Below are 22,958 nucleotides of genomic sequence, written 5' to 3' on the forward strand. Positions count from 1 at the left end.
CACAATAATAGTAGTGTGGCATTCAGTCAGTGAGTTTGTCAATTTTGTGGAACAAACAGGTGTGAATCAGGTGTCCCCTATTTAAGGATGAAGCCAGCACCTGTTGAACATACTTTTCTCTTTGAAAGCCCGAGGAAAATGGGACGTTAAAGACATGAGAAGAACAGCGTAGTTTAATTAAAAAGTTGATTGGAGAGGGGAAAACTTATACGCAGGTGCAGAAAATTATAGGCTGTTCATCTACGCTTTAAAATGGGTGCAGAGGTGAGGATGCAGAGGAGAACCTGCACACAGACTCAGCTGTAGCCAGTCTGTGTGCGCTCTGATTTCTCTTCTAGTTTGTACGTCTCGTGCTGAACTGCAGGTCTGCGCTTTGAGTTCTGGCATAATTTATCTTCTTACCACGAGCTGCAAAAATGTGTTGATGTCTGCAGTTATGCTGTATTTTGTGGACATGTCCTGTCTCTGGCAATCAGTCTGTGAGCAGGACTTTGGACTTTATAAAAAAAAAAAAATAGAGAGAATTTAAGGTGAGAGTGAGCTTGCTGCCTGCAGTCAGGCTGCAATCAGTGGGTTTTTTTTTTTCTCTCTGTGCTCTTTGAGCGTGTAGTTTTTACTGCATTGTGTACACAGTCTAAAAACAATCCTGCGTGATTTATCCTTAGGGAACAATGGAACACAGCAGGACTCAAATTGGCGTCGGGTAATGCTGTATTGTGAGGGTGTGGCTTCCAGTCATGTTGAGTACCGTTGCTTTGTCCTGACTTGCATTGAAACTACTTTTCTGCATCGAGCACAGAACGCAGAAAAAAATTAACGTTTAATTTTTGGCGTCCAATTGGCTTCGTCCTTTGCGTCCCTCACGGTGTTGTGGCATTGAGCTGCATCGTCTCGGCACTAGGTTGCATCCACGTGGTGTCATCATGACGCCGCATGAAGCAACTCGAAGTGGGCCCGGTGTGAGAGGGGCATCGAGGTTGTCAGTTCCGAGCATTTCCACTGTTTACTTTATTATTTCACCTTCAACCATTAAACATTCCTATCTTGTCCGTCAGGAGGGAAAAAAAAAGTCAGTCTATCCATGTCATACAAATCCACACTGAAATAAATTTTCTAAAAATAAAGTTTAATGCTCAGTTTTACTTCCAACACTTGTGTTCTCTCCTTTAACCCTCATCTTAAGTAGATGGTTTGTTGATTATGATTAACTACAGACAGCAGAACAACAGGAGTGGCTGCAGGACAGAAACTGTGTGTCTGACTGTCCACCGCTAAATATTTTACCAAAAATTATTCACAGAAAAAAACTAAACATGCACAACATCATACCATCAGTCTTCATTTAAGGTTACTGATGTTTGTTCATTTTCTACAACTTTCAAACACTGATCAGAAAACTCGACAAACAGCGGCTCCTGCATGGCAGCCCTCATGGCCTCGTCCTTGCTGTCTACACCATCAACGGACCTCAGTAAGGACCTGAGGTGGTGGTTACCAAGAAGTTCTCTCAGCTTTTCCGACCGCCCTGCAGAGTCAGGAATCACAAAATGCAAAAATAATTTTTACTTACTGTGTGGAGTCATTAGAAAGGTGATTTAATGGGAACGACGCTTTGTGTGTGATAAGTTTAGAGTTTTACCCAACAGCTGGAGCTTCTGCAGCGGCACTTTGTCAACAAAATCATCTTCATCGAAAAGATCCTCCACGCTCCACGGCTCTGCAAAGTTCACAGAAACTTAGACTCACTTTGTCTTGCTGAGGGTCACAATCAGTCAGATCACAGGTACGACTGTTACACATAGTGCAAACTCTAACGCCTCGTACACCTGTTGCTACTAACTATTTATGGCACAACAGTGGCTGAAAGACAGAATGTGCACTGTGAGAACACATCGATCCCTCTCGTGGCAGGTGTCGGCCAAATTCCAACTGACGCACAATCAATCAATCAATTTTTTTATATAGCGCCAAATCACAACAAACAGTTGCCCCAAGGCGCTTTATATTGTAAGGCAAGGCCATACAATAATACACAAGCATCTAACACCGCTCGCGTGGCACTTAGAAACTGTGTGGCCATTCGCACTGTTGGCATAACAACAACAACAGTCTGCAGACGATCACTGTCGAACTGGATGTGAAATTTGTCTAACTGCCCCATGACTGTGGAGTTGCCGAAGGCACATGCGGCATGCTGGAGTGTCGGCTCCCCCCACGACACGTGTGTGTACGCCCCCCCCCCCCCCCCGCAGGCGAAGCATCTCTCATCTGATCACAGAGTGACATTTTGGTCTGTGCGCTGAAAGGACATGGGGCGTGGCTGACTGCCCACAGCTGTTGGGACATCACAGCTGCAGCACATGTCCAGTGTTTTGATGGACACACGTGTGTGCGCTTGTGTGGAAATACATAAAAACGTATCACGCACAATCAGTTCATCTGGACACGCAGCAGGCGATCAGATTGTGAAGTCTGACAGGACACGCGTCGAGCCGTGAGTGGTGTGCTGCAGGACCAGGACAAACTAACAGTGGTGACAAATAAGCTACTTTCAGTCACTTATCAGCAGAAATACACCGTACCAAACGCTGTTTGGTCAGTTATCACAGCGCTTTTTTTTTTTCTTTTTTTTTTTAAAGATAATACCTTTATTTGCTTGTTGATTTTAGCCATTTCACAATGCTGTTACAAGACTGATTGTTGCACGGTGGTAAAGTTTCCATCTGGTAATCAGAGCATGCGGGTTCAAATCCCGTGAGTGGCAAATTTTTTATTTAACTGCGGGCTTCTGTATGCTGTCCCCCTTTATGTATTATTTATATCACCCCAGTGATATTCACTAATTATACAGCTGGTTTTTATTTTATTTTCCTCCACATCAGCAGCGTGATGTGTTGCACCTCGTCCATGGAACAGCTGCAGCTACTCGCACTGTGTTCCTGTTCGAAAGACACCATAGCGTGCACAATCCGTTGCACAGGCATCTTGCATGCCTGCCCATTAGCGCGATGTTTCGTGGTGCGCTCATACGAGCTCTACCGCCGTGAGTCGCCTGGAGTTGTACGTTCGCACTGTGGGTGTTTCCTCACACACTGATAACATTCATACCTATGATCTGACAGCACATGAAGGGGTCACTGCACCACAGCTACTGTCACTCCAACCATCAGGTGATGTCACCGACATCAGAGGACTGATACATTTATTAGCACCAGTAGGGTAGGTGTCAATGCAGAAAACCATGTTTCAACATCTCACCTCGTTCCTGACGTATGGTCATTAATGGATTTTAGATGACCTCTGATTTGACCCTTGACATGAACCTGAGTGAGAGGACGGCCCACTGAGTTTTTGCATTAAGTTAAACTAAAACTGCTCTTTGCTTTTTGAAGCTATCATTGTGGACAGTAAACAATTACCTCCGATCTGACCTTGACATGACTGTTGTGAGAGGACTGTCCGCTGACCTTTTTACCAGTGACCTATGTTGTAAAAAGACAGTCCAACAATTTCAAGCTGGATTGAAATTGTCGATACATTTTGAAGCCATAACCATAAACAGAGAAACAGCTGTTAAATTAGCTTCTCACTTCAACATATAGCTAATAATTTCACAGACTCCAACTTTAAAAATACATTGAAGTAACTTCAGAAACAACAGAAAATAGTAAAGCTAACCGGCAACGCTGTACATCATGATGCATCGTTGGGCATTCAAAATGTTAAAGTAGACCTGCATTGAAATAAATGCAGTCAGATCTTTGGACCAAAAAATGACATATTTACACATAAGATCCTTCTGAATGTAGTAAAGTAAATCTGCAAGCCCAGATCTGTCATTCAACAGAGAAATGACAAATTTACAGCTAAAATTTAGCCCTCCGCAAAACTGTCATCACATCCGGGACGCTGCCAAAACATCAGGGAAAAGACCCTCTCCCAGCATGCATTGCGCGCGCCAACTTGTGGATTAACGTCAGTTTGCATCTGCACCTTTTTCTTGTCTTATACGGAAGGATCTACTTTTTTAAAACTTCATATTGTCTTGCGGCACGTTTGGTGAGTACACATTTCTTTTATTTGTGCTTGAAAATTATTTTGGGGGGACTTTTTCATACGCCCGTTTGACTGAGTGGTATCGCATTGAAAATCTACTGTCTTTCGCCTCCGGTGTTACTGTAGCGGGGTACGGAGGCAGGACCCGCAAAGAATCCAAGTCATTAAAAAGATATAAACCTCTCTTAGCGGCCACGGAGCTCTGCGGCTCCGATTACCGAGACGTGTGGCGCTGCGGAAAGTCTGTCCTTGCAGCAACAGGTGTCACCGGCTGCTCCGCATCAAAACAGCGAGCGTATTCTCTGGACTTGTGCCAAGTTGGCTGCACCTCCATTCAGTAGACAGGGACGTGGTGCCGGCTGCACAGCAGACACGGGGGAGATGTGAGTGGCCCGCTTCGGCGTTTACCGAGCACGCAGACTCATTAAGCGCAGTGGAGGCAGACAGCGAGGCGTCGGGGAAGAACGTCGCCCGCTGTCGATGTCGCCGCTGATCTGAGCATGCAGATCTGTATCTCACATTCATTGCAGCTTACTTTTGGATGCTGAAACCAGGACGTGTTTAACAGTAACATTACTAACAGATAAAATCAATTTCAATGCGGGATCGGACTGAAGGCGGGAGCGCTCCGTCTTCTGCCGGACGTCACTGCAATGACCCAGATGTACAAACAGTTTTCGCTGAGGGCCAAATTTTAGCTGCAAATTTGTCATTTTTAAATGAAGATTTCTCCACTGAACTACAAATTTGGGCTTGCAGATTTACTTTACTGCATTCATAAGGGTCTTATAAATACATATCAGCTATTTCTTTCTGAGATCTGACCACATTTATTTCAATGGAGGTCTACTTTAAGGAATCAAACCGAGGTCAGTGACGATTTATGCCTCTAATACATGGATTGCGTGCCACTACGGGGTCAAATTCGTGCAAGTGCCAGGTGGCTTTTCACGCATATCATCTAATGACGCACACTGGCACAACGAATTGCGCAGCAGTACGGAGCCAAAATTTGTGCAAGTGTCCAGGTGGCTTTAGAGTTCAAAATTTAGCTACGTGTTGTACTGCAGAAACATACAGACATCTGCAGAATTTACAAACTCCACATCATCAACAACCAGCCTGAATTCAAAGAAGAATTCCATTACACCACCAAGGATTAAAGCTCTCTGATGCTACCACAGATTTTTCTCAGTTGGACACACAGGTTTAGCACCATTAATTAATGAGCCATAAAAAAAATAGTGGGATGTGATATTTTTTAAATGTAATGTCTAAGGTTGACCAATACTGGATCTGTTTGGGGTTCTAGCTTTAAAATAATGACAGTTAGGATGAGGGAAGCCAAAAATATTAAAATGATTACGGCTCTTGTGGTTCGTAATCTTATCAAACAAACATGTCGGTTGTGATATAAATTTGGTTTAAAGGCAAACAAAAGGTGAAAATGTGCAAAAAGAAGATACAACACACCACACATTAAACAGAACTAATGTGTGTGTGGGGGGGGTATCAGGGTAAGAAAACAGTCAAAAAAAAAAAAAAAAACTAAATTTTGCAGAACTGAGAATTTAATTGGTGCCGAATGAAGTAAAAGTTATAGAAAATCTGTCTCCTTAAAATCTGTTTATCCTGAAGTATTTAAACAATGTGTAGGTTAGTCTTTCTATAATGATGCCTCAATAGAAAAGAGCAGCTGTCTCCACCTTACAGTTTTACATTAAACTTGAAGCGATCACAAAAGTGTTCCTATAAAAAGGTAGATGGCGAACAGCTTCTGATTTTGCTGTGAAAATTTATTGCTATATTAATCTCTCCACCACTGTTCCACCTTTATTATCGGACACAGAAACAAACACATCAGAGCTCTAAATGAGAGATTAAACCCAAACGTTGCAGCCTGCCAAATATGTGGAAATACGTACATTTTACGTGAACACTCATCACTGTAATAAACCCGACTCAGACGCCCACCTACGACTGTGTGTGTGTGTGTTTTCTATCGTTTGCGTTCTTACGCATGAATCTGGATGGACTGCACAAAGAATGACTGGAAATATGAAACCGTACCGGCGGTGAAAGGTTTTGTTTCAGGAACAGCAGGTTCTCGCTGCTCGATGGGGAGGCAAGTGTCTGCAGACAGGAGAGAAAATACAAACCAACAAACAGCTGAGCACTGGCGTTCACAACGCATCCAAAATCCCTGCCGCAGAAAATATTAGGACTGAACTCATCTACCTTTATGCCTCTTGTAGCATCCTAGTGAACAACTGCAAGAAGAAAAAAAAAAAGTTACTTGCAGATCAAAAGAACTCCTTTATCTAGTGACCATTTATTCAGCACGCCGGAACTATTGCTCTATTATTCCAGCGCCAGAAATATTCCCAATATATTTGTCATCACGTGACTTCAGTTTTAATTCTGCTGGCAGTCACACAGTGCTGACAGGTGACTGGCGTTTCTGTCAGATGTGAAAAGGCAATTGATCACATGACCACTGCAAATGTGGTCATGTGACAACAGCTGGAACGACAAACTGCAGACAGCTGCTGCCTGTGACATAACGCACAACAATCACAGCTAACAAGCAGCATATTTGTTTGCATCTCATTTTAATAACCGGTCAATTTACCTCAATAATTAAACCTGAGGTGAATCCATTAGAGGACCCAATCAAATTTTTATGTCCACCAAGGACATCATAAAATCATTGGAGTATATTTGTCTGTGTAGTAGCAGGATTACATCAAAACGACTGCACAGATTTTGACGAAATTCTCACCACAGATGCGTATTAGACCATGAAAGACTCCATTAAATTTTGGAGATGAACTGGATCCGGATTCTGGATCAAATTTCACTTTATACAGGCTTTGAAGGATTATGTCAAAACTGCTTCACAGAATCCCACCAAATCTGCAGCACAGATAAGACGTCACTGAATTTTGGAGGCGAGCCAGATCTGGATTGGGGGACGTCAGAAATCGCTGATTGCTCTCATTTTTAAATGTGTTCCTCACGTAGTTCTCGCCAAGAATCATACTGAATTAAAAGTGTAGTGAGTCCTGAAAAATGGGTAAATCTGTGTTCTCAGAGGCATTACAGAGGTGTCATTGAGCAGCGGGGGCCGACCCATTGCCAAAACAGTGTGATTTGACATTACACTGTAGTGGGTTTTATTTCATATCATAGCATACAGGAAAATAAAATAATAATTTTGAAGAATTCATATTAGCCCGTTTATGTTTATGGTTAGGGTTTAACTTTTGTAAAATACATAAAAGTTTGAATATCTGAGCAACACTTCTACTTCTGGACCATGGCTTTGCACACAGACTATTTCTTATTCACATACTGGGTGAAACATGCACCACATGGAGCGCCACACTGCAGTATGGGTAACACCACAACCACCGATGTGACATGGGACTGAGGCATCCGTCATAAAGAGCTTTGATTGTCTACATCACACATCAAAGCAATATGAAAAAGCAGCCACACAAAATATAGGACATCTGCCCGTTTACAAACATTACCAACATGAACCACTAAAATATTTTGCTTCACATATTTGTCACGTTAGCAACTGTTTTTTAAAGCAAGTTAATCTGAGAGTACATCAATGCTCCCTACTTAATTTGACCTTTATTACTTTAGTTCTGTGGTCAATTCAATTAATTTCATTTATATAGTGCGAAGTTGCCTCAAGGCTCTTCACACAAGTAACACACCAATCTTTGCATTTTGGGAAATTTAATAATCACAAGATCGTATCTTTTTTTAACCTACGCCGAGCTGCCATCTTGTGTTTTTATGGCTTTACGGACTATTCATAGACATATGAAGAAACATTCATTATTTATTAAAACACTATACTGATGTTCTGACAGCAGGAGCATTGAGTGCACTGCAGATATGGAGCAGCTTCTTGGCAGAGATGTCTCCTTTGAAAGACTGCCAGGACTTGAGGATCTTTTCGTGAAGACATCTGTAGGTCTTGTGTTGCACTCTGTCGAGACGTCCCTCTCGTAGGAATCTGGAGGTGAAGATGACTTCAGTGGCTTCTTGGTGAAGGATGTGGATGAGGAGGTACATACTGATGCTGTTGATGGAGTGTATCTTGTGGCTGAGTCTGTTGTGCCACCCTTTTAACGTCATTATTTGTTCTGTAGGCCTGATCAAACACACACCAAGGTGGAACAGATAATACACTGTTGGAAAGCCACAGATTCTCCCTGTGTTCTAGCAAGCCAGAGATGGGTCCAGGAAGTGGTGTCTGCTTTATTTTGTTGAACATGGTAGTGGCAACTTCTGCTGGAGGGAATGGAAGGGCCATTCATTTTGTGCAGTAGTGGAACATGTTACTCTTGCTGTGGTATGCAGGCTGTAATCCAAGAGCTTGGATTTTTCCAAAATATGGCCTGGTTCCAATGGAAAAGGCAGTCACACATCTCATCAGGGAAGACTGTACTGACAGACTGCAGACTCAACTGCAGCTGTTGGGCCACTGTGAAGACTGCTCTGTAGTCACTTTTCTTCTGTTGTGACATCAGTATGAAGACCTTGCTTGATGTCTTCAGAATGTAGGATGCCATGACACTCATTTAACAGGTGTGACCTCTCAGAAGTTGAACTGACTTCGTTCAGTAAATCTATGAATGAATGAATGGTCTTTTTTGTCTATGAATTTTGAAGTGTCTATGAGTGGTATTTTTTTTGTCTATGAATTGTCCTTTTTATGTGGGCCATTATACATTTATGAGAACTTTAAACAGAAACATTATCTATAAAATACCTTTTATTTCTGTGACTTTGTAAAATTACTACTCATTAAACCTGCCATCATTTATTTAATCACAGTTAGCGCCCAGCAGGTTAAAAACTCAAAACCTGTCACCAAAACAAAAAGTATATTTAATGACCATTGGCTCGTAGTATTAATTTGCACAAGTAGCAAAAGAAGCTAATCACAAGCCGTTATCTTAGCAGGCAGTGAGCTAACGTTAGCTACTTACTATCTTATTTTGCAGGCAGGACATCTGTACTTTGGTGTTTGGTCGCTGCAAACGTTACATATCTGCATTATAACGTGTAAACATAAAGAAGAATTAAAAATTACGAAGTAAGTCGTTTGTGACCACACGTGCGCACAGACGGTAGCTGCTGCTGCCTCTTCTTCTTCTTCTTCTTCGTGTTTAATGGCGGTTGGCAACCAGCTTCTATGGAGCATTACCGCCACCAACTGGACTGCAATGTTGGCCAACATCCCCAAAACCAAATTACAAAAAAAAAAAAAAGAAAAAAAACACACACAACAATAACAACAACAAACAAACAACACACACAGCAGTCGACTCATACCCTGTATAGTAATTCTGTATTATTTCTTCTTCTTCGACATTTACGGCAGCCGGCATCCTTATTGGTGCATTGCTGCCACCTGCTGCCTCAGTCCATTACAGTTGTACTAAATCCTCCTATGCGTCCAGTGTCTTTCAGGTATTTAAAAAAACAAGACTTCCCCCTCTTACTTGATCCCATGTCCAAAATATTGCCCACAGAAACTCTCTCCAGACCCATTCTTCTAAGTTCTGACAGAAGCTCTTGCCTTTCCCTGGAATATTTCTCACAGTACATGAGGACATGCTGCTCTGTCTCTGGCTGTGGACATTCCAAACACAGGCCATCCTGGTGTTTCCCTAAGTGGAAGACAGTACTGTTCAAGAAAGTATGACCAATTCTCAGTCTAGTAATAGTGACTTCATCCTTTCTTTTTCATCCTTTTCTTCTACAAGTATTTACTGAATCTGTCACTCTACTAGTTATTGAAACTAAGGGTCTACCCCAAGTCTCCTGCTCCCAGTATTTTCTGCCACTGTAAGTTAATTTCTCTCCAGACAATACACTTGCCCTCTGCTTTGGAAAGATCAATACTGATGTCTATGTTTTCCTTGGTCACAGCTTTTTTGACCAACCTGTCCACCTTCCCATTTGTTGGGATACTCACATATGCTGGAACCTACATCAATGTTACCTCCACGCTTTTCCTTGCCACATCCCTAATTGCCAAAGAACGTCCTAGATAAGGTCTTGCCGACTCGTGCATGACCCTGTCCCAGTACTCTTGATAGCTGACACAGAGTCACTGCACACCAACACTTTACGGCGATCTATCTGTGATGTCCACTGGACTTCCATTAGAATATCAAATAACTCTACTGTGAAAACATTCAAAAAATCTGATGTTCTCTTGGATGACTCAATATTCCAGCCTTGAACTACAAAAGCTGCTCCAGTAGCACCTGTTTCCGGATCCTTGGACCAGTCAGTAAAAAGTAAAACATGTTCTTGGTACCTCTCTGTTGATGAAATGCATTGATCAGGGGACTCATGTACAAAGCGTGCTTCCGCACAAAAACCTGGGGTACATAAGTCTCCACGCAACGTTCAGATGTATCAAAAGAATGACCATGGAAATGTGCGGTACATCACACAAACATCCTGGCTGGCGTACGCACGCACGCTTCCACTGTGGACATGTAGAGGTGATGCTGGGAACCGCTAATAGTGTGAAAACAAGAAGTTATCAGAGTGATGTGCACATCAGAGACACACTGATGAACATTTAACACACCCACATACACTCAACAAAAATATAAACGCAACACTTTTGGTTTTGCTCCCATTTTGTAAAACTTTTTCCACATACACAATATCACCATTTCCCTCAAATATTGTTCACAAACCAGTCTAAATCTGTGATAGTGAGCACTTCTCCTTTGCTGAGATAATCCATCCCACCTCACAGGTGTGCCATACCAAGATGCTGATTAGACACCATGAGTAGTGCACAGGTGTGCCTTAGACTGCCCACAATAAAAGGCCACTCTGAAAGGTGCAGTTTTGTTTTATTGGGGGGGATACCAGTCAGTATCTGGTGTGACCACCATTTGCCTCATGCAGTGCAACACATCTCCTTCGCATAGAGTTGATCAGGTTGTCAATTGTGGCCTGTGGAATGTTGGTCCACTCCTCTTCAATGGCTGTGCGAAGTTGCTGGATATTGGCAGGAACTGGTACACGCTGTCGTATACGCCGGTCCAGAGCATCCCAAACATGCTCAATGGGTGACATGTCCGGTGAGTATGCCGGCCATGCAAGAACTGGGACATTTTCAGCTTCCAAGAATTGTGTAGAGATCCTTGCAACATGGGGCCGTGCATTATCCTGCTGCAACATGAGGTGATGTTCTTGGATGTATGGCACAACAATGGGCCTCAGGATCTCGTCACGGTATCTCTGTGCATTCAAAATGCCATCAATAAAATGCACCTGTGTTCTTTGTCCATAACAGACGCCTGCCCATACCATAACCCCACCGCCACCATGGGCCACTCGATCCACAACATTGACATCAGAAAACCGCTCACCCACACGACGCCACACACGCTGTCTGCCATCTGCCCTGAACAGTGTGAACCGGGATTCATCCGTGAAGAGAACACCTCTCCAACGTGCCAAACGCCAGCGAATGTGAGCATTTGCCCACTCAAGTCGGTTACGACGACGAACTGGAGTCAGGTCGAGACCCCGATGAGGACGACGAGCATGCAGATGAGCTTCCCTGAGACGGTTTCTGACAGTTTGTGCAGAAATTCTTTGGTTATGCAAACCGATTGTTTCAGCAGCTGTCCGAGTGGCTGGTCTCAGACGATCTTGGAGGTGAACATGCTGGATGTGGAGGTCCTGGGCTGGTGTGGTTACACGTGGTCTGCGGTTGTGAGGCTGGTTGGATGTACTGCCAAATTCTCTGAAACGCCTTTGGAGATGGCTTATGGTAGAGAAATGAACATTCAATACACGAGCAACAGCTCTGGTTGACATTCCTGCTGTCAGCATGCCAATTGCACGCTCCCTCAAATCTTGCGACATCTGTGGCATTGTGCTGTGTGATAAAACTGCACCTTTCAGAGTGGCCTTTTATTGTGGGCAGTCTAAGGCACACCTGTGCAATAATCATGGTGTCTAATCAGCATCTTGATATGGCACACCTGTGAGGTGGGATGGATTATCTCAGCAAAGGAGAAGTGCTCACTATCACAGATTTAGACTGGTTTGTGAACAATATTTGAGGGAAATGGTGATATTGTGTATGTGGAAAAAGTTTTAGATCTTTGAGTTCATCTCATACAAAATGGGAGCAAAACCAAAAGTGTTGCGTTTATATTTTTGTTGAGCGTATTTGCAATTATATGGGTGGATATAAAAACACACAAAATGTGTTGTGAAGGTGTCGTAGCACGGACCCACAACAGGGGGCGCTAAAGAACGGACAATGAATAAGCCAAAAAGTAACAATTTAATGTTGTGACAACACACAACTAAACACACAAAATTTGTAAAGTCAATTAACACCAGGTGACGTGTGGGCAGGCTCGAAGATAGAAGAGACTCCGACGAGAGAGAAGCCGCGTCCCACACGGCTTCCACCACCAACGGTCTGAAGAACACCGGAGCCGCCAAGTCCCGCATCCCCAGGTGGCCTCTGTCTTCGGCTGTCGACCCTGGTACTGCTGGCAGAAAGCAGAGACAAGATGAATGAGTGTGAGTTCGCACACTCAGTAGTCCACAGTCTGTATTCAGTAAAGGAGGGAGAACCTCCACCTCCAATCACACACTCGTGCAGCTCCTGGTTTAACCACTTATCTGGGTTGGGGTGTGATGCGAAGCCGTCGCTGTCACACCAAACGCCAATTCCTCAGACAAGGCAACACTCCAGGAAAACAGCTGCAAACAGAAGTTCAGGTTATACACACAAAGTGTCAGTCAGCAGAGAAATTACCTCTTGGTAGTCGATTTCTCGGCGGGGAGGTGGAGTTGCAGTCCGGCTTATGTATTGGTGTAGATGAGTGACAGCTGGTGCGATGAATGACAGCTGTCACTTCCTCTGGGTCTGGCGCCCTCTCGTGCTTGGAGCCCGCACTCCAAGCATTGCGCCCTCTGGTGGTGGTGGGCCAGCAGTACCTCCTCTTCAGCAGCCCACATAACAAAATGATGTGTAAAATGGCACTAACAGCGGCTGTGTTAGCGTCGTTAGAGGACTGTGCAAATGGTGAGCGTGTACTCAGGGAACGTGAGGATTTCGCCTTTTCTGAGCTCCTCCCCCCCGGCTGCTCGTTTTTCAGCTCCCCGCGAGCATCAGGTCGAGGCGGTGGTGTGGCCACGGTTTTTAAAGACAGTTTTAAATGCCGATTTTTATCTTCTAATGTCTACTCCACTTTTGAACTTCAGTTGTTTGTGATGGAGTTCGACTGTCCTGTGCTCTGTGCTGTTGTTTATCGTCCACCAAAATTTAATAAGGATTTTATTCAGGAGTTTTCTGAGTTTCTGGCAGATTTTATCCCAAAATATGACAAATTTGTGGTCTGTGGTGATTTTAATATTCATATCTGTTGTCCTTCTAATCAGCTGGCTGATGATTTTAAAAGCCTCCTGAACTCTTTTGGTCTAACACAAGTTGTGGATGGACCAACACATAATCTTGGACACACCTTGGACCTGGTTATTTCTTTTGGGCTCTCAGTTTCACTTAAGGACATATCAGACGTTGCTATTTCAGATCACTTTCCTGTTATTTTTGAATTTATTGCTCCTCCATCTGCTAGTAAGCCACTTGTTCCTGTCTCTCGCCGCCGTTTGGTCACCTCCTCGACAGCGAGGGACTTTGCTGCTGCCTTCATGGACTCTCAGTTTTATGCCATGGATGGACTGGTTTCTCCACTACTCCCAGATAACATCCTCTCTTCTTTCCACTCTACATGCACAGTCATTTTGGACTCTGTTGCACCGATGCGCTGCAAATCCAGGAAATCAAAATCCGACCCCTGGTTAAATGCCACGACCCGTGCCCTCGGGCAACACTGCAGACGGACGGAGAGAAAATGGAAAAAGGACAAACTACAGGTGTCTCTGGGTTTTCTGAGGGACAGTCTAACTGACTATCAGAAGGCTGTGAAGGAGGCAAAAGCACAATATCTGTCTCATATTATTTCAAGCAGTTGTCATCGTCCCAGTGTGTTATTTCAGACTATAAACTCAGTTGTAAATCCACACACCTCTGTTTTGTTGGACGCTACAACCACAACCTGTGAGGAGTTTCTTCAGTTTTTTTATTGATAAGGTTTCATCAGTCAGAACGCTGATCAGAGCTGTAATGTTGAGTTGTCTGCTCCTCGTGCACATTCTGCTGTGCTCGAACAGTTTGAGCCCATTTCTTTTGCATCTCTCGCTGATGTTGTAAAACACATAAAATCTACAAGTTGTCCTTTTGATGTTGTTCCAGCTAAGGTGCTGAAGGAGGTTTTTAATACTGTTGGGGCGGGTCTCCTAACTTTTATCAATGCTTGTCTTAGATCAGGGTCTGTTCCAGCTGCTTTTAAACATGCTGTGGTTCGACCTCTTCTTAAAAAACCTCACCTGGACTCATCAGTTTTATCCAATTTTAGACCAAGATTTCTATCTAAAGTTTTAGAAAAGGTTGTCTTTTTACAGTTACAATCATTTTTAGAAGACAATCTCTTCCTTGAAAAATTCCAGTCTGGGTTTAGATCGCGACACAGCACTGAGTCAGCACTTTTAAAAGTTCATAATGACATCACTCTGTCGGTGGATGCAGGGAATCCTGCTGTGCTGGTTCTGTTGGACCTCACAGCAGCCTTTGATACTGTGGATCACACAATACTTGTTTCCCGGTTGGAACATTTTATTGGCATTCATGGTATTGCACTTGAGTGGTTTAGATCATATTTGGCTGAAAGGAGCTTTTCTGTGATGATTGGGGACCTTTCCTCATCAACTGCTCCTCTGTGCTGTGGAGTGCCGCAGGGATCTGTCCTTGGGCCGATTCTATTTTCTTTGTACATTCTGCCATTGGGGTCAATTATAACCCAGCACAATTTGTCCTTTCATTGTTATGCAGATGATCTGCAAATCTATCTGCCTGTGAGGACTAATGGGAGTGATGCTTTGTCATCATTATTTAATTGTATTCGTGATGTAAAGCAGTGGCTGTCCCGAAACTTCCTTTACCTGAATGATGGTAAAACTGAGATCATGGTGTTTGAGCGCACTGGCATACCAAATGTGGTAACACCAAATTTTGGTGCTTTGGCTAACTATGTAAAACCAGCTGTCAAGAATTTGGGAGTGATATTTGACAGCTGTTTGAGGTTCAATCAACAGATAAATTCTGTTGTCAAAGCTAGTTTTTTCCAACTTCGCCTCTTGGCTAAAATAAAGCACTTTCTCAGTAGACGTGATCTTGAGACGGCCATTCATGCTTTCATCAGCTCCAGACTTGATTATTGTAATGCACTTTATGCGGGCATTAATCAGTCGTCTCTTGCGCGTCTCCAGTTGGTGCAGAATGCTGCTGCTCGTCTTTTGACAAACACTTCTAGACGTGAGCATATTGCGCCCATCCTATACTCACTCCACTGGCTTCCAGTTCGTTTTAGAATTGATTTTAAAATTTTAATGTTTGTTTTTAAAGCTATTTATGGCCTTGCACCTCCCTACTTGTCTGAAATTTTAACTTTGCGCACCTACAGTAGGACGTTAAGGGCGTCTGGCCAGCTTTACTTAGATGTTCCAAGGTCAAGATATAAACGCTGGGGTGATCATGCTTTCGCGGTAGCTGGCCCCAGACTGTGGAATGAGCTACCTCTTGAGTTACGTACTATTCCTGACCTAGCACTTTTTAAATCTAAGTTAAAGACTAATTTATTTAAACTGGCTTTTAACACTTAGTGGGGAGGTGACATGTTCTGTTATTTTTATGTTCTTTTTTATGTTGTTTTAAAATTTTATTTTATATGTGTTTTATTTTGTAAATTTGTGTTTTTAATGTTAAGCACTTTGGACACCAGTCGGTGCTGTAAAGCGCTTTATAAATAAATGTTGATTGATTGATTTACTTGCAAATGACGATAATTGGCTCATAAACCAATTTTGATTACCAAGGCTCGGGTTTTCCTCAATTAAGTGTATTATTCTTCCATTAAGCTGTTGGTTTATAGTTTATTGGGTTACTAGCAATAAATTTTCCTTGGTTTCCTGGAGCAATAACTGCCTCCTTCCATCCTGAAGGAATCATGCTTTCCTCTCACACCTTATTATCTTCTATATTAATAGCTAAGTGGTCTCTGTATGCGTCTGTATAACTTTGATCACGGAGAAACTGGGGAAATCTGACATTTGTCGTTTGGTACGTTTATGTACGTATTTTGGATCAAGGATGAACACCTCGAAAACAGAAAGTTGATAGGACTAATATTTCTCGAGAAATTAGGGATATTATCGAACAACAGTGAACAATGGACATTGATCATTAAATTCTGGGCTCACACGCCATTCCAGCAGGAGGCCATAAATCATCTATATACTATTAAAAGCCAAGTAAGTGTACGAGGTCTGTGAGAAAAGTATCCGACCTTATTATTTTTTAAAAAAACTATATGGATTTGAATCACATGTGATTACATCAGCCAAGCTTGAACCCTTGTGGGCATGCGAGAGTTTTTTCATGCCTGTCGGTGACGTCATTCGCCTGTGAGCATGCCTTGTGGAAGGAGTGGTCCAGCCCCCTTGTCGGAATTCCTTTGTCTGAGACGTTGCTGAGAGACTGGTGCTGTGCTTGATCAAAATTTTTTTCAAAAACTGTGAGGCACATCCGAGTGGACACCATTCAAGAAATTCAGCTGGTTTTCGGTGAAAATTTTAACGGCTGATGAGAGATTTTGGATTGTTTCTATTGCTGTAAGGACTTCCCATGGAGCGGGACGTCGCGCAGCGCTCCGAGGCGACGTCGTCACCCTGTTTCAAGCTGAAAACCTCAAAATTTAAGCCTCTGTTGACCCAGGACGTCGTGAGAGAACAGAGAACTTTCAGAAGAGGTCGGAATCAGCAGTTTATCCGGACATTCCACTGTTAAAGGAGATTTTTTAATGAAAGACGTGCGGACGGATTGGCGCGCATGCCACAGGAACAACACCTCCGTTGGAAGCCATGCTGTTAAACAATTTGTCAGATATTCACTCAACTGAAAGCCACCAAAAGCCGGCTGGATTTTACAAATGGTTATCAACACAGAGGTGTTTTTCCTGTGGCGGGTGCGCCGCGCCGGCTCCGAGCCAACGCGCCAATCCGTCCGCACGTCTTTCATTAAAAAAAATCTCCTTTAACAGTGGAATGTCCGGATAAACTGCTGATTCCGACTTCTTCTGAAAGTTCTCTGTTCTCTCACGACGTCCTGGGTCAACAGAGGCTTAAATTTGGAGGTTTTCAGCTTGAAACAGGATGACGACGTCGCCTCGGAGCGCTGCGCGATGTCCCACTCCGTGGGAAGTCCTTACAGCAATAGAAACAATCCAAAATCTCTCATCAGCCGTTAAAATTTTAACCGAAAACCAGCTGAATTTCTTGAATGGTGTCCACTCGGATGTGCCTCACAGTTTTTGAAAAAATTTTTGATCAAGCACAGCACCAGTCTCTCAGCAACTTCTCAGACAATGAAAATCCGACGAGGGGGCGGGACCACTCCTTCCACAAGGCATGCTCACAGGCGAATGACGTCACAGACAGGCATGAAAAAACTCACGCATGCGCACGAGGGTTCAAGCTTGGCTGATGTAATCACACGTGATTCAAATCCATATAGTTTTTAAAAAAAAATAAAACTGTCGGTTTCTTTTCTAATAGACCTCGTATGCATGACTTTATTTAGTAAGTTCAATGAAAGTACATAACTGTAAATACAATAAAAAAAATACATGGATGGCACAAGAAAGTGAAAACACTTATTTCAATTGTAGTCCATTTAAAAAGCAAGTGAATAATAATAATAATAATAATAATAATAAGGCAGCACAGTGGCTTCATGGTTAGCACTGTTCTGTGTGGAGTTTGTGTGTTTTCCCAGTGTTTCCATGGGTTCCCTTTGTGTGTTCCGGCTTCCTCCCACATCCAAAGACATGCAGGTTAGATGGCTCAGAAACTTTAAAATTGTCCGTAGGTGTGTGTGTGTGTGTGCAGGTGTGAATGTGTTTGTTTGTCTACATGTGGCCCTGTCACAGACTGGCATCCGGTCCAGGGTGTACCCCACCTCACACCCTATGACTGCTGGCATAGCATCCCACCATGACCCTCAATTGAAGTAAGCAGTTGAAGATGAGTTCACAAGCTTTTAACTTTTCCAGAGTGAATGGAACATTATACTTATCATGAGACTTTCCCTTCCTATGACCAACTTCAACATAGGCTCCCCTTGTTTCTGCCCTGGCCGTGTTCTCCTCTTCAGATAGATTAGAAGAACTGTGCACTCAGAGTTCTTATCATTTCTGCTTTTTCTACATTTTATACTGCCACCTGCTCACCATCTGTAAAGATCAGATCGCTCCACTCTCTGCTATTACTTTCCATCCTCTTGATCGTCTCCCATATTTCATCTACAGAAGTGGTGTTGAGAGTTAACCATAGCAACATCATAAACATCTGCTATATCATTCAAATGTATTAAACTGTCCATTTTTCAGTCTGCTATACTGTAATATTCTCTTCAGCATCATTTTAGCAGACAACTTTCTTCAGTATAACCAGACATAAACGTTTACCAGGTTTTGTTTGTTTCTTTTTTTTTCCCACAACAAACCATATACAGAACAGTGTAACAGTGCAGGACATCACAGGGGTAGACTGCCCTCAGTCCTGAAAGGGATTATTCTGCCCTTTTAAAACTCAGTCTCTGAATCTAAGCTTTATTTCGCGGCCCCTGGAGGTTGTTCTCACAGGAGTGGATGGTCATAGGGGAGACCCCGAGGAAGGGTCTGCTGGAGGCTGACTCAACAGTGGTTCAGATGGAGCAGCCACCACTCTACCTGGGGAACTGCAGTCCTGCTCTGGCGCTGTAGACTCTGCACTCAGGTGTTCTGCTGCAGTTTCAGTCCCAGGAACAGCCTGAAGGTGATGCCTGTTGCGACGGGCCACATTCCCATTGGCCATCTCCACGAGGTAGGATCTTGGCTCCTTGGACTTGCTGATGCCTTTGGCAGGTGTTGTCCACTGTTTTTCTCCATCAAGCTTCATTCTAACATTCTGACCAGGGTGAAGTTCAGGGAGGGCATGTGCCGAATGTCTGCAGTTGTAGAAAATCTGTACACATCTTTTGCTGTGGTGTCCTTTGAGTAGACTTGATCTGGGTCGACTGGACGTGGCAGTAATGTCTTTTCCAGGACAGGAACAGTAGTGCAGATTCGTCGGCCAGTCATGAGTAGTGCTGGACCGGCACCTGTTGCTGTTATTGGTGTGGAGCGATAACTCATAAGGGCTAAGCAGGGGTCAGGCTGTTTCAGGATATACTTGGCAGTCTGAACAGCCCTTTCCGCAGCTCCATTTGATTGTGGGTAATGGGGGCTGGAGGTTACATGAGTAAAACCATACCTCTGTTTGAACTCTTGGAACTCTGCCGATATAAACTGTGTCCCATTGTCACTGACCAGTTCTAGTGGGATGTTTGAGTTTGTTGATAACCTGCTTGCTGGTACCAGTCACGAGGGAAGCAATCTCAATGTCTCTAGAAAAATAGTCAATGGCAACAAGACTTACCCTTGTCAAGGCTGGTGATGGTTTAATGCAAGAAGCAGTAGGAGACCAATGCAAACTCGCAGACATGGTTGGTTGTGGAGGATAAATAGCTTTATCTGATGACCAGGCAGTGGGTTCGGTACACATGAAGTCACACATACAGGCAGAGGTATCAGACATGGAACAGGCAGAGTCGTGTCCAAGAAACGAGCGGGGTTCGTACTAACGGCGTCAAGGAGTATAGCAGGCAGAGCATAGGCAGAGTCAAAAACAACAGCCAGAGTTCAGGGCGAGGCGGAGGACGGAGTACACAAGCAAGGTCAAAAATACTACAGCACAAACTGGACAAGACGAGAGGCGAGAAAGTGATTAAAGTCAACAATCAGGCAGTGAGCTGTGGAACTCTGAGGGTTTTAAAGAGGAGCAAACTAATCAGGTTGATGTGAAGCAGGTGTGTGGAAAGTTCAGGAAAGAGGTGTGATGAAGTGAACAAAGAAGAGAGAAGAAAGGCAAGAGAGTGTGAGAGGGCAAAACAAAGCAGTGCAAAACAAGAGAGTGACAGAAAAACTGTGAGAAACATGACGTGTGCAAAAAATGAATGTGAGCAAACCAAAGGGGGAAAAACTAAGAACTATCGTAACAAGAGGAAAACCAGGAAACTACTGCTTAAAACTTAAACTGGAATGGAACTGGTCCAATAAAAATGGCAGAACAAACTATGGAATGAACAAAAAACAAAACAGGTGACAACTGAATAATACAATAAACAACAAATGAAACGTAAACTGATAAGTAACATCAAAGATAAATAATAACAAAAACCTGTGACCGAGCATATACAATAAATGTGATAAACAGAACAAAACTAAAGGAACCTAAAGGATCATGACAAAACAAATACAAAAACGAACTACAGAATAAATAAATGCGAAACAAAATGATAAGATAAAGAATGGAACCAGTGACTACCTAGAAAGCAAAGCAAAGCATTAAACAGAACAACACTGAGATTTACAAGCGAAAGAATAAGCAAATGACAACAAAACTATAAAACCATAAAGGACATAGTGCCAAAATCAGGACCTAAACCCTTAGCCAGGGCCAAGCATGACAACCCTCCAACTCAAACAGGTCAAACACAATCCTCTGCCAAGGACCACTGGGCAGCGGGGTTGTCATTAGTGGTTCACGTCTTTGTGTAGGCTTGTGCTCTCTGCAAAAGTCACATGACTTCACTTTGCTTGTGATCTGCGCTCTGATATTTGGCCACCACATGTCAACTTAGCTCGCTCCCGACACTTGGTGAGGCCCTGGTGACCTTCATGCAGTTGGCCAAGAACACCAGCTCGGAGTGCTGTCGGAACTACAATGCGTTCGTGATGCAGGACCAGGCCATCTGACACTGATAGGTGGCTTCTGGCTGCGTGGTAACCGTGCAGGGGTGAGCTCACTGCCATGTGGCGAGGCCACCCATTTCTGATGAATGTGATCACTTGTTGAAGTTTGGCATCCTTTTGTGTGATTCTGCGGATTTCCTTGAGCTTGGGTGACTTAATTGGTTTACTAGACACCACAGTATTCACATATGACTTTACCCGTGTTTCTGTCTCAGACACGTAACTGTCTTTCAAAGGATGTCTAGAGAGCGTGTCAGCAACTGCCAACTGCTTGCCAGGAACATGTTCAGCGGTGACATTGAATCTCATTAGACACATAAGCAGTCTCTGACATCTTAGAGGCGTTTTCTCAAGATCATAGGAGTTTATCAATGGCACCAGCGGCTTGTAGTCAGTTTGTAAACGGACATGCCCCATACCTTGGATGCAGCGTGCAAAACGTTCACAGGCCCAGACAGATGCCAGACACTCCTTTTCAATCTGCAAATACCTCTTCTCCGAGTGAGTGTGCGTGAGCAAAAGGCAACAAGCGCAACTCTCCATCATGGTCTTGCAACAGGGCTGCACCGAGGCCATAACTGCTGGCATCACCACTGACCGCTGTTGGTTTATGTGCGTCGTAGTAACAAAGAGCTGGCGCAGCCATTAGCATTGCTTTCGCTTTGTTTAGCACTTGATCCTGGGGCTCACCCCAAATCCATGCAACCTCTTTCTTGAGCAGATTAGTCAGTGGATTTAGCACTGTGGACAGGCCCAGCAAGAATTTCCGTACATAGTTCACTAAACCAAGCATCTGCCACAACTGCTCCACATTTGAGGGGCTAAGCATCTTAGCGATAGCCTCTACTTTGCTCTAATCGGGCTTCACACCATCTGCACTAATGATGTGTCCAAAGAACTGTAGTTCAGGCTTTCTGAAGTGGCACTTGGCCCTGTTGAGCTTGAGCCCGGATGCTTTGACCACCCGTAACACCGCATTCAGATGGCAGTCATGCTCCTCTTGAGTAGATCCATGAACCAGGATGTCATCCATCACGACAACAGTTCCTTCTAAGCCTTTGAGTAGGTTACTCATCAGGTGCTGGAAAATGTCTGGAGCTGATGTAATCCCAAATGACAGATGTTTGAAGCAAAACCGGCCCATTGGGGTAATGAATGTGGTCAGCTTTTGGCAGCTGGGGTCCAACGGAATTTGCCAGAACCCACTGGAGGCATCCAGGGTGGAGAAAACTTTGGCTCCGGCCAGTTTAGGCATTATATCATCCAGTGTGGGGAGGATGTAACGTTCACGCTTTACTCCCTTATTCAATTGTTTTAGATCTACACACACTCTGACCTCATCCTTGTTGCGTTTAGGAGCGGGCACCATTGCAGCACACCAGTCTGTCGGCTCGGTAACTTCCTCAATGATCCCAAGGCTTTCCATCTTGACCGGCTCACAGTACAGTAGTCCTATTTCCCCAAACACATTGCTTGTTCAGTCGCTACTGATAGCATTAACTCGTGCTACCAGTCCCATGCACTTTGCCACTGCCTTTCCTAGCAAGTTACTTACATACTGTCCTTTAATACCCGTAATCCAGTACTGGTATTTCTGACCTTTGTATGTAGTGGTGGTGAGAAATTGCCCATGCATCTGACTTTCCCACCTGGGCTGTATAGTGTTGGCCTGGACTTGCTCAGTTTTGGTTTTTGTAGCAGTTCATTGAATGTCGCTTCTGTCATAACAGTGGTATCTGCACCAGTGTCGATTTTAAACTCCACTGGGCTTCTGTTCACCAGTAGTTCCACATCCCAGTCCATATCTGGGTCTGACTCCTCAATGACGTTTGGCCTTGATTTTGTTGTTGCTCTCAGGAACAATTC

At 43.7% G+C, this 22,958-nt stretch overlaps 1 protein-coding gene across 3 annotated transcripts; it reads right to left on the reverse strand.

The window, feature by feature from the left end:
* Positions 1-1,105: 1,105 nt before the first annotated feature.
* On the reverse strand, positions 1,106-9,500 carry znhit3 (zinc finger, HIT-type containing 3). 3 transcript variants are annotated; one of them, XM_034177379.1, is made up of 6 exons: positions 9,497-9,500; positions 9,072-9,228; positions 6,295-6,326; positions 6,127-6,192; positions 1,640-1,717; positions 1,106-1,525 (listed from the first exon to the last, which is right to left on the reverse strand). In XM_034177379.1, exons 2-6 carry the CDS (start codon positions 9,137-9,139, stop codon positions 1,332-1,334), a joined length of 438 nt encoding a protein of 145 aa, XP_034033270.1. In that variant the 5' UTR covers positions 9,140-9,228; positions 9,497-9,500; the 3' UTR covers positions 1,106-1,331. The 3 variants fall into 3 exon arrangements, with proteins under 3 accessions (XP_034033270.1, XP_034033271.1, XP_034033269.1); XM_034177380.1 differs by lacking the exon at positions 9,497-9,500 and having other exon boundaries at positions 6,127-6,189; positions 9,072-9,238; XM_034177378.1 differs by lacking the exon at positions 9,497-9,500 and having other exon boundaries at positions 9,072-9,238.
* Between the last annotated feature and the right edge of the window lie 13,458 nt (positions 9,501-22,958).

Source organism: Thalassophryne amazonica, chromosome 9, assembly GCF_902500255.1.
Source record: "Thalassophryne amazonica chromosome 9, fThaAma1.1, whole genome shotgun sequence".
Classification (NCBI taxonomy): domain Eukaryota; kingdom Metazoa; phylum Chordata; class Actinopteri; order Batrachoidiformes; family Batrachoididae; genus Thalassophryne; species Thalassophryne amazonica.

What these genes read in the sequence shown, in the direction of transcription:
- znhit3 (XM_034177379.1), bottom strand. Translation starts at nt 9,139, where the DNA reads ATGCAGATATGTAACGTTTGCAGCGACCAAACACCAAAGTACAGATGT. An exon ending in AACAAAACCTTTCACCGCCG is followed by an intron (nt 1,718 to 6,126) that starts GTACGGTTTCAT and finishes TGAACTTTGCAG; the next exon opens with AGCCGTGGAGCGTGGAGGAT. An exon ending in GCAGAAGCTCCAGCTGTTGG is followed by an intron (nt 1,526 to 1,639) that starts GTAAAACTCTAA and finishes CTGACTCTGCAG; the next exon opens with GGCGGTCGGAAAAGCTGAGA.